The following is a 14135-nucleotide window of genomic DNA, read 5'->3' on the forward strand; positions in this document are numbered from 1 at the left end:
GCTATCATAAAAATAGACTTACTTGTAGGTTTAAAATTCTACATGTCACATTTATTGTCCAACTACAAATATTTCAGCGAAATATATATTTTAGTCAGAATTATTGCGCTCCTATTTAATTGAGCTCAGTCTGTTTGGTGTGAAAGCGCGCGGCGGCGCTCGTTCACTGAAATCTGTGAAGTTTAGGGGAGAATCCCAAAGCAGAAGGCTCATGCACTTCTGACAGACAAATGGACATATTTCCATGGCTTTCTAACATTTACAGATGGAGAATATACCTGTGAAATGTAAGTTATGCATTCAGGTAGACAGCACATCTCAAACACATTAAACAGCGCGAGTAGCCTAGTGTCTCTTTCAGCGGCACATGCAGCCTTTCTGTCAGAGCATATGACGGGCTGAGCCGAAATGAAACTATAAACGATGTCTTACCAATTTTTAAAGGCCTTAATATGAAGCTTGTCACATGTTTAGAACAAATTGGATTATGCACTTTCTCCACAGCAGCTCAGTCTGTTTCCTCCGCTATATTTTCAGATGCGCTCGTATCAAACTATTGTATATCGATATAAACGGTATTGCCTCATATCAAATCGCTTATAAAGAAAATATCGATATATCGTACAAACTCGATATACCACCCAGCCCTACTGTCTATGCAGGTTCAGAAAGCTCTCGGAATTCATCAAAAATATCTTAATTTGTGTTCCCAAGATGAACGAAGGTCTTATGGGTTTGGAACGACTTGTCGGTGAGTAATTAATGACAGAATTTTTGGGTGAACTATCCCTTTAATAAGTTTTTTACTATGAAAGGTAATGTGAGGTTATATTGGTACTCACAAACTCTGTGAACTGATTGTCGCTGATGCATCGATGCGCTCTTTGAAAACGTTCAGGGTCCATATGCTGTTGACGTTCTGTGTAGATGTCACAGAAACTGATGGCGGACAGAACTTTTACTGAGGCTGATTCCTATTGGATTTAAAAAGGGGTCAGGCAAAATTACTTCATATACTGAATCGAAATATGGGAAGATTAATAAAGAATGTGTTCAGAGATCGTTTCAATACCCTTATATGCTGCAGATAGAGGGAGATGTCCCTGATGAAGGATTTGATGAGTCGCTCCTGGAGTCTGAATCTTTTCTCTGCTTCATCAAAAGCTTCATCTTTGATCTAAGAAGGAACGAAGAGCAGTTTGGTTAACACCTATTCTCAACTGAATCTCTAAAGTCTAGAAATGATGGTGTCATTAACAGCAGTGCCAATGTACCTGAGGTGAGATCCCAGTCAGGTGCTTTAAATGGCTGCTCACTCTGTTAGACTTCTTGATGATGGAGTGCATACTCAGCTTTGAGATCTTGTCAATGAGTCTATCTTCATCGCCTTTGCGGTACTTCACCACTGTAGACAACAGACGGTGCTGCTGAGTTATGGATCACACTCACAGCCAGATAGCAGACATCCCATCCCACAGACAGATAGAAAAATAGACAGACAGACAGACAGACAGACGATAAACACAGTCACATACCAAGATCCTTTCTCCTTTTGTATTCATTGATATTGACGTTGATCTCTTTAATGGATATCACTGCCTCGGCGAGCAGCTTCCTGTCGTGGTGTGACTCAGTAGTAGTGTTAAGCAGCTCCATCAGGAGCAAGGGGTAACGCATCACTCTCTGCACCGGCTTTATCAAGAAGGAACCCAGATTAATGTAGTTTGTCTTTCCCCTGTGACAGAACAAAAGGGTGAGAGAGGGAGATAAAGTAAAAAAGAGATTTAGACGCTCATCAAGGTAACATTCTTCACCCTCCTCTGACAGCAGACTGGGGTCACTGAACACACACGTTGTTTTCATCCATCAGTTATCCACTGGCTCACTGTCAACCACTTTAAAAAGGGTTACAGTAGACACAGTAGGCTACTAAGACATTCTAACAAAGAGTGCACACTTTCTGACTGATGGGATGAAAACAGAGGAGATCCAAATCCAGAGCTAAAGCACGATTTGGATGTTGCAGAACAGGATATTTCAAAACGAATGAATCTGGATTGAACATCATGTAGCAATTAGAGTATGTTTAAATTACATATTTTTGCCCTTGGACAAATAACACTGCTGTTTTGTTGGGCTCAGAGAGTGTGTTAATAACTGTTTCACATGCTACCACAAAGCATTAAATCAGTTGCCAGAAAAAAAAATGCAAAAACAGTTTAAAATATGAGCCAATTTTCCCACTGGGGTCATATTCTGACTGCTTTGCACAACTTGCAATCTTGTAGGGCTGGGTAAAAAAAAAAATCTCTTAAAGGGGTCATATGATGCTATTTTAAAGATCATTATTTCCTTCATTTGAATGATTCGTTTTTTTTATACTTACAACCGACCAGCATAGTCTGAATCACAAATAAAAGACTCTTATGAACTGGTTCTTTTGAGTGAATGAAAAACATACACTACTACCAATGTAGTTAAATTTACAGAAAAAAAATTAAATTTACATTTATTCATTTAGCAGATGCTTTTATCCAAAGTGACTTAAAAATTAATAACACAACAAAAGATATATCATAAACACGAGTGCTCATAATACAAGGTTTCAGACTCAGTGGTAGAGCATTGCGTTAGCAGCGCAAGAGGCCGTGAGTTCGATTCCCAGGGAACACACATACTGGTAAAAAATGTATAGCCTGAATGCACTATAAGTCGCTTTGGATAAAAGCGTCTGCTAAATGCATAAATTATTATTAATTATTAAATTATCAAATTACTTGTGAAATAGTTCAAAACAACAATCAGTCTGAAACACTTCCCTGCACAATTTACAGCATTAACAAAGGGATTTTCTTTTTATATGCAAGAACAAGTAAGCAAAATGAGTGTTATAACTGAATACTCGAATCACAGGAAATCTGATTCAAAACCTATCCCTACTCATTTGTGCAAATTTAAGTCAGAATATGACTCAGAATTGACAAAGAAATGATCACAAAACACAGCACACACACAGCAAACAAGGCCCCCTGGTCACACACAAACACAAGGAGAAAAGGGTTACGCAGGTTAATAAACGTTCAGCATGCTGTCAGGTGCTTCACATGCAGTTGCTGTAGAGTTGTGTTAAACTTACCACTCACGGTATATCCCTCTGTCAGGGGAGAGGAAGGAGAGAGAGGAGAGAAAGGGAACAAAACACACAGTGTCGGGTTAAACCACCTCTGTCTCTTATTAGAAAGAAGCTAATGAGCTTATCACATATATTGCCCTTGTTTCACACAGCTTATTTTTAAAATAAAAGTCATGTCTTGCCATTATGCTGCAATGAACACGAATGCAGCGGGCAAAAGGGCAAGACGACAAACGCGAAACTGAAAAACTATTCATACACTTGATTAATAAGCTGCCTGTTGCTGGGGCAACTCATGCCATGGGTGACCCGCTTTAGGCGAGCAGTAAGCCTCTGTGGGGCCTCCACTGGCCCCTCTCTGATCTCCCACTGAGAGCCAAAATGAAATGTCAGTCAGAGTCTAGTGCACTCAAGTGTGGAAGTTCAAAAGTAATAAAAGACACCAGACATTATTCTTACAGAGCTTTTTAGAGGATTTATTCCTCTTTTTCATGGCTAGCTTCGTTACAGTAACATCCTGCCAGAGAATCAACATGTTAGCAATTTTGTCGACTGGATTCAGTCATTTGGGATAAAACTAAGCCGTAGACTTGGCAAAGTGCCCATTCATTTAGCAAATGTCTCAATACTCAGGACAAACAGCTCCATGTTCCCACTCCCTACTAAAAAACATTTCTGGAACTTCTGGGAAAATCTGCTAAATATTTCCTTGTATTCTTTGCTTGATCTGGTAAAGCGCTAAAGCAAATATCAAGAACAAACTAAACTCTGTACTAACAGGAAGTGACTTAGCTTAAAAGATGTAGATGGCAGTATAAATGTTTACAATAAGAAACTAGTCAAGAAATGTGGTTGCCACAGGCAAAATGTGTTTAAGTTCAAATAAGATATAACACTAGAGGAGCAGGCCGGAAACGTTTGCAGAAACAGTGAAACCAACAAAGTGGTGAAACTAGGTGAGGCACATTCCTCTCCCGCCATGCATTACTAATCCACAATAACAAAGATCTGAAAACTGAAAGACATAAAGCTTCACTGTTATGCAAATAGACTACCATTGAAAAGTTTAGGGTCGGTAAGATTTTTCAATGTTTTTAAAAGAAGTCTCTTATGCTCAGCAAGGCTGTATTTATTTGATCATAAACACAGTAAAACAGTAATATTGTGAAATATTACAATTTAAAACAATTGTTTTAATTATATTTTAAAAATTGATTCCTGTGATTGCAAAGCTGAATTTTCAGCAGCCATTATTCCAGTCTTTAGTGTCACATCAACCTTCAGAAATAATTATCATATGCTGATTTGATGCTCAATAATATTTCTTATTATTATTAATGTTGAAAAGAGTTGTGCTGCTTAGTATTTTTGTGGACACCATAATACATTTTTCAGGATACTTTGATCAGCAGAACGTTAAAAAAAAAGAAGCATTTATTTGAAACGGTTTTCTTTTTTTTTAACAGCAAAAAAAAAAAAATCATATTGACCCTAAACTTTTGAACAATAGTGTACTTTTATATAAAATAGGGAACATCCCATGTGGCACCTGGCATATTAATCAGGTTATATTATAATATCATAAGTAAAACTTCAGACCCAGACAAGGAGAAGGGCAACGATGTTTCCTGTTTTGGAATGCCACACATGTCTTTAGTCATCCTGTGTCTAATCAGATGAGTCAAATTAGAAGAAAAAAAATAAACTGGTTCAGAGACACTAAGACTAACACGAGTAAGCCAGCACACCCTGTAGCATTGTTTCTGTTGATGATGTACTACTATAAAATTCCATCTACACCACATGACAGACAATCCCAGATACCATTAAAACTGACAAATCATGTGTAGCGTTAAATAACGCACAATTAGTGTCCCACTTAACTTCTTCTCATACAGTTACACACTGTTAAACATCATGACTGGCATGCTTAACTGGATCTGGACATGCGTTGGTAGTGGTAACCACACCATGCAATGAGCTGAAGGTGTCTGATTCATGAAAAAAAGCAGTGAAAATTACCTGAGCTTCTCTAGACATTCCAATACGTGCTTCTGGATGTTCTCATCCTTTTCATAGGTCTCCAGTAAAGAGATGGCGTCGTCATGATTTTGGCAATAGATCTTGTAAACCTCCTCCAATTCACCTTTGTAGTCCAGGAAAACCTGCCCTGGATGAATAAAAATGAATATGGTAAAACACCAATATGTATACTGATCTGAATCTATAATGTGAGTTCAGGGATTTTTTTTGCTCTAACCTATTGAGTCAGTATCCTGGAGGGTCTTGTAGAGTCGACGGGAAAGGTCAATTACAGAGTTGATGTTTCCAAAGAGACCATCAAAATCAATACTCTGGACCTATAGGACATATTTAAGATGAGAGTTTGAATGGTTCTCATTACATAAATACATAATTCAGGCTTGTTGAAGGTTTCTTGCCTGTTTCTTCTGCAGAGGTTGAATGATCTCCTTCACACACATCTGAAGATCCTTGATGTAGTCGTGTTCTGTCTGCAGAAGCTCCTCGATGACCTTTGACCTTTTCTCCAGCATCCTTTGTTCGGGGTCTTCAGTGGTGGTTGCTGACACCGGGGATGATTCTAGAGACTTAGGCTGGGACGCAAGCAGGGTCATCTCTAATGAGAGACAATGGAAAAGTGTGTCAACCACAAGTCAACCACAAACAACTTACAACTTTGTCTGACACGATCACTATTGTTTTTGATAAAACATGGTGTGAAAAACAACATTAGCATAAATAAAACGTTGTTTAATGATATATAAAACAACTTTGCGGCTGCTGCAGTCAAACAAAATTCAGCAAATCAGTTACTACTGGGCGAAAACTGGCAAATAATTATTCATAAGCCGATGGACACATTTTAAAATGTGTCCATCGCACTTTTCAGATCATTCCTTTACCTCTAGATAAAACAACAGAATGACAGATATAATGAGAGATATATATATAGAATGATAGATAGCTAGGTAGAATGATGGACAGAATGACAGATATGACAGAGATATACAGATAGATAGAATGATACATAGAATGATAGAGAGAGAGATAGACAAGGAATGAAAGATATAGACAGAAAGAACAATATACAGAGCAAGAGAAATCGACAGACTAAAAGAACAAACGAAAGAAAGAATGAACAAACAACAGATGGATGGATGGATGAACAAACAAAAGAGATAGACAGACAGATAGATGGATAGATAGACAGATAGATAAAGACAGAATGATACATAAACAGACAAACTGACAGAACATATGACAAAACAACCAAATAAACGAAAGATAGAATGAATGAACAAACGACAGATAGAATGAACAAACTAATGAATAGAACTAACGAATGAATGAACAAAATACACAGACAGACAGAGAACGATAGATAGAACAATAGATAGAACGATAGATAGAACGATAGACAGAACAATAGATAGAATGATAGATAGATAGATAGTTAGATAGATAGACAGACAGAACAACAGAAAGATGGATGGATGGATACCACCATTTGACTTTGATCCTGCCAGTACAGACATAATAAAAGATTTCACACCAGTCTAAATGGATTACGCTCATTTATAAAACATGAGGAAGAACATGGGAAACATGAATTAAGCTGCCAGTTAAGCCCCGTTCACACCGCCAGCGACACAGCGACAGAGCGACATAATCCCATTCATTTTCAATGGAGAGCTGGCGACTTCCGGCGACACGAGCGACAGTGACCGTTGGCGACGGAATGTGGGCGTACAGCGAAAAAGTCGCTGGCGGTGTGAACGGGGCTTTAGAATGGGAAAGAGAAGGCAGTTTGCCCTGCGTGTTGCCATTGGCTGTCCAGAGGATGTCATGGTTTGGAGTTTAGTTTGACTGCTCTTTGACCTCTTCGGTCAGAACAGGCACTCAGATGGGTCTGGAGCAGGAGAGTGTGGGAGGGAGGTCTGCTCTCACGCATGGGTGCCTTCCCACAATGCTGCCTGAGATGGTGCTTCATGGAAGTACAAAAGACTGTCAAAGCACGCAGTGAGACATGGACCCTCTCAGGAGGCACGGGGAGGCATCTGAAGTGAGGCTGGGATTTGGATAAGACCGTTAAGGCTATGATAGAAAACGCCAACAAGTTTCAAAATAAAGGAAAGGCGCAAAGATATTGGTGCATATGTAAGTGTATATAATCGTGATGCGTGTGGGAGTTTCAGAGTTTCAACTCTGAACAAGAGATTCATTTAGCTTGTTTCTGGCTTAAGACGTCTTAGCCATCTGATGTGGTGACTCACACTGACATCACGCTATAATAAATCTTTAATGTTGCTGATTTGGTAAAGACTGATAAGAGATTTGAGTGCAACTCAAAAGGCCTTGTAATTCCATTGCACATTTGATCTCTGAAATCTTACAGCAAAACAGAAACTGTTCATGAATTAAATCTTCAGAGCCTCTGTTCTGAGAGAGGGAAACTGTGTATTAATACTTAATAAGTAATATAATGTTGATATAATGAAAGCAATCATGCGATGAATCATGCACAATACAACCTTTAAACAATTATTATTAAATAACTAACTAAAAACAATTAATAACTACTACTAATAATGTTAATTTTGGCATCCACTCTATAGCTTTAGGCTTCTGTATGGTCAAACCTGTTGGCAACAAGTAAATAAACAAAACAGGAGGTCATTTATAGCTACCCTCTAATTTACAGTTATTTTCTTTGTACACAGCCCATTAACATGTGTGGCCCATACTAATGAAAGATGAAAAAAAAGTTTGGTCTATGCAGCATCATTCATCCATGTACTAATTGTTCTACTTCACATACAGTACATAGTACATAGACACACATTACCATTATAACACAATCTGTTGTGACCCACATCTAGTTAACAGGCCTAGAGTATTCATTGTTCTGAACAAAATAATCTTCAAAGAGCAAGTTCTCTCACAATACATTCATTCATTCGTTCACATGGTCTCGAGTTTCGGATCATCCATGAAACTCAGAGGTTTGGGCTCATCCATGAGCTCAGACAGTCTAAAAAGAAAGCGCTTCAATAAAAGACTCCATTTTCAAAACTGAATCTAAGAATCAGGCATCGAAAAACAATCATGCATAACTATTATGAATATTGGGGATTTATGGTGGTAATGACCCCACAAGATCAGGGAAGGAAATCCACTGTGAAAAGCATAGATTTATTTTACTCTTGGGTCATTCCGTGTCAACTCAACCAGAGGTCCCCGGTTAAATTTTTTAATTTTGCAAATTTTTTTTCTGAAGAAAGATAAACATGTATAGTGATGACAAAAATATTAAATGTCATAGGTGAATATTTATTTACGGAGTAATCCATTATTTTGTAGAGGGGGTCAATTTTCACCTGAGATTCAGAGCCAAATTACAAGGGGGTAAAAATGACTTCAGAAAGATGGCAGCATCATAATATTAATTTTACACAGAGATGGGTAGGTCTATTAGTAAAATCTGTTGACTTTAGCCATCTTTGTTGCATTATGTGCAAATGGTGGCCATTCAGAAATGGGGAAAGAGCACTTTTCAAGTTTTTTCCTCCAAAGTTGGCATGGCTTGTAACTCAAGAAGCATTAAAGATATCTTAATACTCTTTTAGATATTGAGTCTCCACAAACTTTCCTTTAGGCATCTTCATTTTAAGGCCCTATATTATTCGGTTCGATAGATACTGGAATTTCAGGAGTAAATCATTAAATTGTACACATTTTCAATGGTCAAAAACCAAATGTGGGTCACTTTGCAAAAATGTAATGCTTCTATTCTTTTAAAAAGGAATGTCTGAAGAACAAATAATGTTGAAACTAGAAATGTATCTTGTTTCCTTCTCTCAAAACAACTGCATTGAACATATCTGTCATGAGTGCCATAAATATTCTTTTTCCAGAGTTTGCGTGCCTATAACTCAAGTAGTGTTAAAGATATCGCAATAAGATTTTAGATTCTAGTTCTTAATACATTTTCTTTTGGAATCTTAATTTTCAAGGCCTTACATCCTTCAGTCCTAGAGATATGGAGGCCTCCATATTCAGATTCTTGAATATTACCCCTTTCTAGTGGTTAAAAACCAAATGTTGTTTACTTTGTATACAGCCGATACTTATTTAATTTAAGGAACAATGTCTGAAGAAGAAATAATGTTTAAAATAGAAATGTACCTTGTTTCTCTCTATCAAAACAATTGTATAGGACATACCTGTTTGAGTGTCATAAATATTTTTTCCCAAAATTTGAGCCAGGGAAGTTTCTGAAATTTGGTTGATTTGATATGGTTGATTCTTTGTCATACTGAAAAATGACCGATATGGATTTAAACTAAATTTACTCAGACCCCTTTAATGTTTGTGGTTCATGGTTTCATATAAATAAAACCAAAACTCAAGATGAATCAGGTCTGTGGGTTTTTGGTGATTTACGAGGAAAGGTTAAAAGTGCGAAGGTGTAAATGTCTGTAAATGAGTGAAACAGGGAGTTGGAGAGAAACCGAAACAGAGAGCAGAAAAAAGACTGAGTGTTGCACGGAACTGGAGCTTGCTGCACTAGAACGGTTTAATTTCAAGACTGTGTGTTCCTGCGCTCATAGGCTTCTGTATGTGTGCCATGGTCTGATGAATGGCAGAGAGGGTAATCTCGATTAAGCACACACACATACACAAAGGCTTCTCTTTCTGTCTCTGTGGACATAATTGATTGTGACATTATTTTTGGTCTGTATCCAGGGTCGTGCTCCAGCCAATGTGTTGCTCACATAGTTCCCACAATAGCAAACCCAAGGATGGCCAAAAAAAAAGTCATAAAAACACTGTACCCTAAACAATTTTGAACTAGTTTCCCAACATAAATTCCAAATTAAATTACTTTTTAACCACATATAAAAATGGTGCACAGTGTGACAAAATTGTGACAAGATTATTAACTTAAAATCTAATTTAAAGCTTTCATTTAAATATATAAAAATCTTGTTAAAAAGTTTGGCGTCACTGAATTTTTCTTTAAAAGAAATTAATCATTATATTCAGCAAAGAATGCATTAAATTGATCAAATAAACTGATGATATAATGCTTGTACAAGACTTTTAATTCAATAGCAATATAGTTAAAAATCTTGATATTAAAAAAAATTTTTTTATGACATTTGAATCAATATTTTTTCCATTTTTCATTTGAAAGCAGCAACTATCAGCTGTCAAAGCTGTAACTTTTAAAATTATTTTGACATACACAATATTACCTAATTTTATATGATATGGCAAATAATACAGTGGTGGCCAAAATGATTAGAACGCTAGTATTTTCAGCAGCTAAAAACTGGTTTTAAGTCAGTTATTTCTCTTTTGCTGTAGTGGGTCAGTAGGAAACATCAGTTTACATTTCCAAACAATCATTTTGCCATTAATTGTAATAATCCAGTGAGATTTTTGTTTGCACAAGGAGTCTGACAACAGCTAGTGCTCCACATAGAGATCTGATCTCATCATCATCCAGTCTGTCTGGAATGACATGAAGAAACAGAGCAAACTGAGACAGACTAAATGCAGAAGAAATTTGGTACGTCTCCAAGATGCTTCAAGAAACATACCTGCAAAGCTGCAGTACTGTTAAAAGTTTTAGGCACTTGTGTAAAAATGCTGTAAAATGAGGATGCTGTCAAAAATAATGTCATAAGTAGTTTTTCTTTTTCAATTAACTTCTAATAACTAAATTAAATCAACATTTGGTGTGACCATCCTTTGCATTTAAAGCAGCCTTTGCCCATTTTTTGCTGGTGAAAATACTAGTGTTCTAATAAATTTGTCCACCACTGTCTGTATATGAAGCTTCAATAAACTATTTTATGGTTAAAATAAGGCTCAGGAACAAATAAAAAAATGATCATAAATCTACCAATGTTCATGCTCCATAAACCACTACTCTTAAATCTGAAAAGACCTTAGTACAACCATGGACAACTAAACTTAACATGATGCTCACACACAAAGTCAAGAGGCGTAAAGCAGTGTACACAGCCACACAACACTTCCTCTCAAAAACACCCTAATCCATGAACCTGACACTGATTTGCATTTCATACCGAACATTTCAATTCATCTATGCAGAAAAGACTCTTCAGGCTTGTCTGTGTCAGCGACTCAGCAGCGCTAAAAGAAAGAACAGGGCCTCTAAGACGTCACCCACCTGTTACCTCCCAAACTCCTCGTCTTCACTGCCACACACAAACACACACCAAAGGTCACAGGCGGTGCATTCCTCTAAAGCCGAGTAGAATCGCTCTGTCCCACTGTATCAACAGGGAAGGCTCTCTCTAGAAGACACAAACTCCATTCTGTCCCAGCATTACCATCTGAATGCATGGGAACCTGCACCATTACAGACAACTGAGCAAGCACAGAGACAGTTACTCGTACGCTAAAGCCTGGAGCTGGAGTTCTGATGCCGTTACACGCACTGCACTGACACTCTCATTTTGGGAGCTCTACTCCATGTTTTTGGAGTGACTTGGGGCCTGGCCCCACCTCATTGAGCCTGAATTCCATCAAGATCTTGAGGATCTCTCAATGCCAAGGCCTCTTTGCCTTTCAGCAGTCTTAATCTGTTTCTGTTTAAAGTGAGAGTCTTTGTTCAGGTGTACCAGGGGAGCAGGTGGGCCCCCATTTTATTTGATGTGCATCAAGCTCCAGTGAACTTTTAAACATGATTAGTGATACTTTATTTATTTATTTACTTATCTAAGATGGCCGATATATTATACATGATGCTAATAAATAAAAAAAAAAAATTTAAAAACGGAATTATTAAATTAAAGGTGGGGTAAGCGATTTTCCAAAAACACTTTAGAAAACTGATTCGGGCCGAATAGCAAAACAAACTTGTAGCCAATCAGCAGTAAGGGGCGTGTGTCAACATTGGCTACCAGAAATCTCTTACCCCACCTTTAAATCACTAGCAAATAACTATGAATATTTTAAAAGTTTTGAAAGAACAAATGTGCTACATAGAAATCCAACCATTTTCTGACTCTGAAAATGAAACGATAACATTGTTATTCATGTGAAACTGTTTTATGGTCTGACTGCACTGAGCTGTTTTCATCCCTTTCTAGTCTAAGGTCACATGAATTATCAGGCCTGTGTGTTCAAGACAAAGTTCACATAAGACCGCCCATTTACCATGGATACCCTTCACAACTGTCATGAAAGTAAGTGTGGGAGCGAGACACACATAGTGTGTGAGTGAAATCTGCAAGTTGTTGCAAGCCACAAAAATCCAGTCCTTCAGACAGATTTACAGCACTAGTCAGAATTAAGAACGAAGTAAACACGGCTTGGAAAATGACAGCATGTCGTATTCAAATCTTGCAAGGCGTACAAGTACTGCTGAAATCCTGCATATACGTGGAATTAATGAAAAAGTAATTTGAAATACAAGAACAGAAACAGGGCTAAAACTTCTTTACCAATTATTAGTTACACCACACTATTTCAGTCTCATTCTGGTGCAGAAACCTGCGTCACGGAAATCTGCGTTTTTTTTTTGTTGTTCAAAAGGCTGCAGGTTCACATTCCAGTGCTCTGTTGAAGTCAGATGTCGGATTTGTATGGGATGTGACATACCCGTAATAAACGTGAGCAACCATTCCATTAACCACTCCACATCCTCTCAGACGCATGCTTGTTTCAAAACATCCTAACCTTACTTGGAAATTTAATTAAAGGACATTGTTTGCAAATAAGACAGAACAAATGAAATTTTGTAGCTTTGTGAGTCCACGTCATTTCAAGTGGAACTCTATTGAAGAGATTTAGACTATTTCTGAGGCAATCCATTATTGCAATGAAATTGATACTCAAATCCGATAAAACAGCCCCTTTTCCAGTGAAAACATTAAAAGTAGCTACATATTCTGTGAAAATAAAAATAAAATAAAATAATGAATTGTATTATAGCACGTTTTACCAGTACTGTGAACAAAAAAGTGAAATAACTGCACTCTTCTAACTCTGGGTGTGTGGATCCTTAAAAACTAGAACTTTTACTCTCAAAAGAACAAAATGGTCCATACTCCTTTCCTTGTGTTTTATTAATTTTTACATATCGAGCAGCTGGCAATACAGTTTATTCAGCTACTGTGACATTTCAGTTGTCTTCTCTTTCATAACACAATTAAGAACACCTGCATGTACTTCGAACAACCAGTCTAGACTCATCACATATAACATCATTAAAATCTCACCATTATGCTTGAATATCAGGTTCACAAAACCACTTCTTTCCCACAGAACTCTTGATTCACAGAATCTGATAAGATCACGCTCATGACTCAATGTGCATACTGGTGTAGTCCAAGTCATTTAATCGTATATAATCCCCTTAACAGGCTGAGATTAGCATTACAGAGATATGTCGTAATTTAAAGCATCCTAACACTCATTGTCTTTCATCAGGGGGCCCACTGGGACAAAACAAACTGTTTAAGAACAAATAGGAAGACGTAATATACGGCTCCACCGAGAGCCCTCCCTCTACATTTACACAAAGAAGAGCTTTACTACTATCATAGCTACTCATGCCCACTGTGCTGTTCCAGTCATGAAGGGTCTGTGTCTGAGTGCTGATAAACTAGCACTTTAAGTACTTGGAAGAAAAATTACTCTTAACACGTGGGTAAAAATTCAGTCTCAAGTTAAAAATGCACTAAGTCAAGGGCAAAACCAATGGTGTGTGTGGCACTGAGAACTAATGTAGCATTTGTTTTTCAGTGTATGTGTAAGAGCTCCTGACCTACATTAACTATATAATTCCCTCGACAGCCTGTGACTTGAGGCTTTTGTCTGCCAAGCTGGCCATTGACTTAATGTTGTACAAATGTTGTGTGAGGGTTGGTTGAAGGTTTCCACGTAATCCCCTTGCAGCCCACTGGCATGGGCATCTGCACAGGGATTACAAAGACCAGCA

At 37.6% G+C, this 14135-nt stretch overlaps 1 protein-coding gene across 3 annotated transcripts in view; it reads right to left on the bottom strand.

Moving 5' to 3' along the window:
* LOC107755522 (dynamin-binding protein-like) overlaps nucleotides 1-14135 on the bottom strand; it is a 65219-nt gene that overhangs the window by 15945 nt on the left and 35139 nt on the right. For 2 of the 3 annotated variants that reach the window (XM_016572334.1, XM_016572336.1), the window contains 8 exons: nucleotides 5575-5771; nucleotides 5394-5493; nucleotides 5156-5303; nucleotides 3137-3154; nucleotides 1536-1735; nucleotides 1275-1405; nucleotides 1073-1177; nucleotides 843-974 (listed from right to left, as the gene is read on the bottom strand). In XM_016572334.1, coding sequence (XP_016427820.1) covers nucleotides 843-974; nucleotides 1073-1177; nucleotides 1275-1405; nucleotides 1536-1735; nucleotides 3137-3154; nucleotides 5156-5303; nucleotides 5394-5493; nucleotides 5575-5771 — 1031 coding nt within the window. The remainder of the gene's footprint in view (nucleotides 1-842; nucleotides 975-1072; nucleotides 1178-1274; nucleotides 1406-1535; nucleotides 1736-3136; nucleotides 3155-5155; nucleotides 5304-5393; nucleotides 5494-5574; nucleotides 5772-14135) is intronic. The other variant, XM_016572335.1, reaches the window with a different exon arrangement.

This window comes from Sinocyclocheilus rhinocerous, unplaced genomic scaffold, assembly GCF_001515625.1.
Source record: "Sinocyclocheilus rhinocerous isolate Xijiao unplaced genomic scaffold, SAMN03320098_v1.1 scaffold140, whole genome shotgun sequence".
Classification (NCBI taxonomy): Eukaryota; Metazoa; Chordata; class Actinopteri; order Cypriniformes; family Cyprinidae; genus Sinocyclocheilus; species Sinocyclocheilus rhinocerous.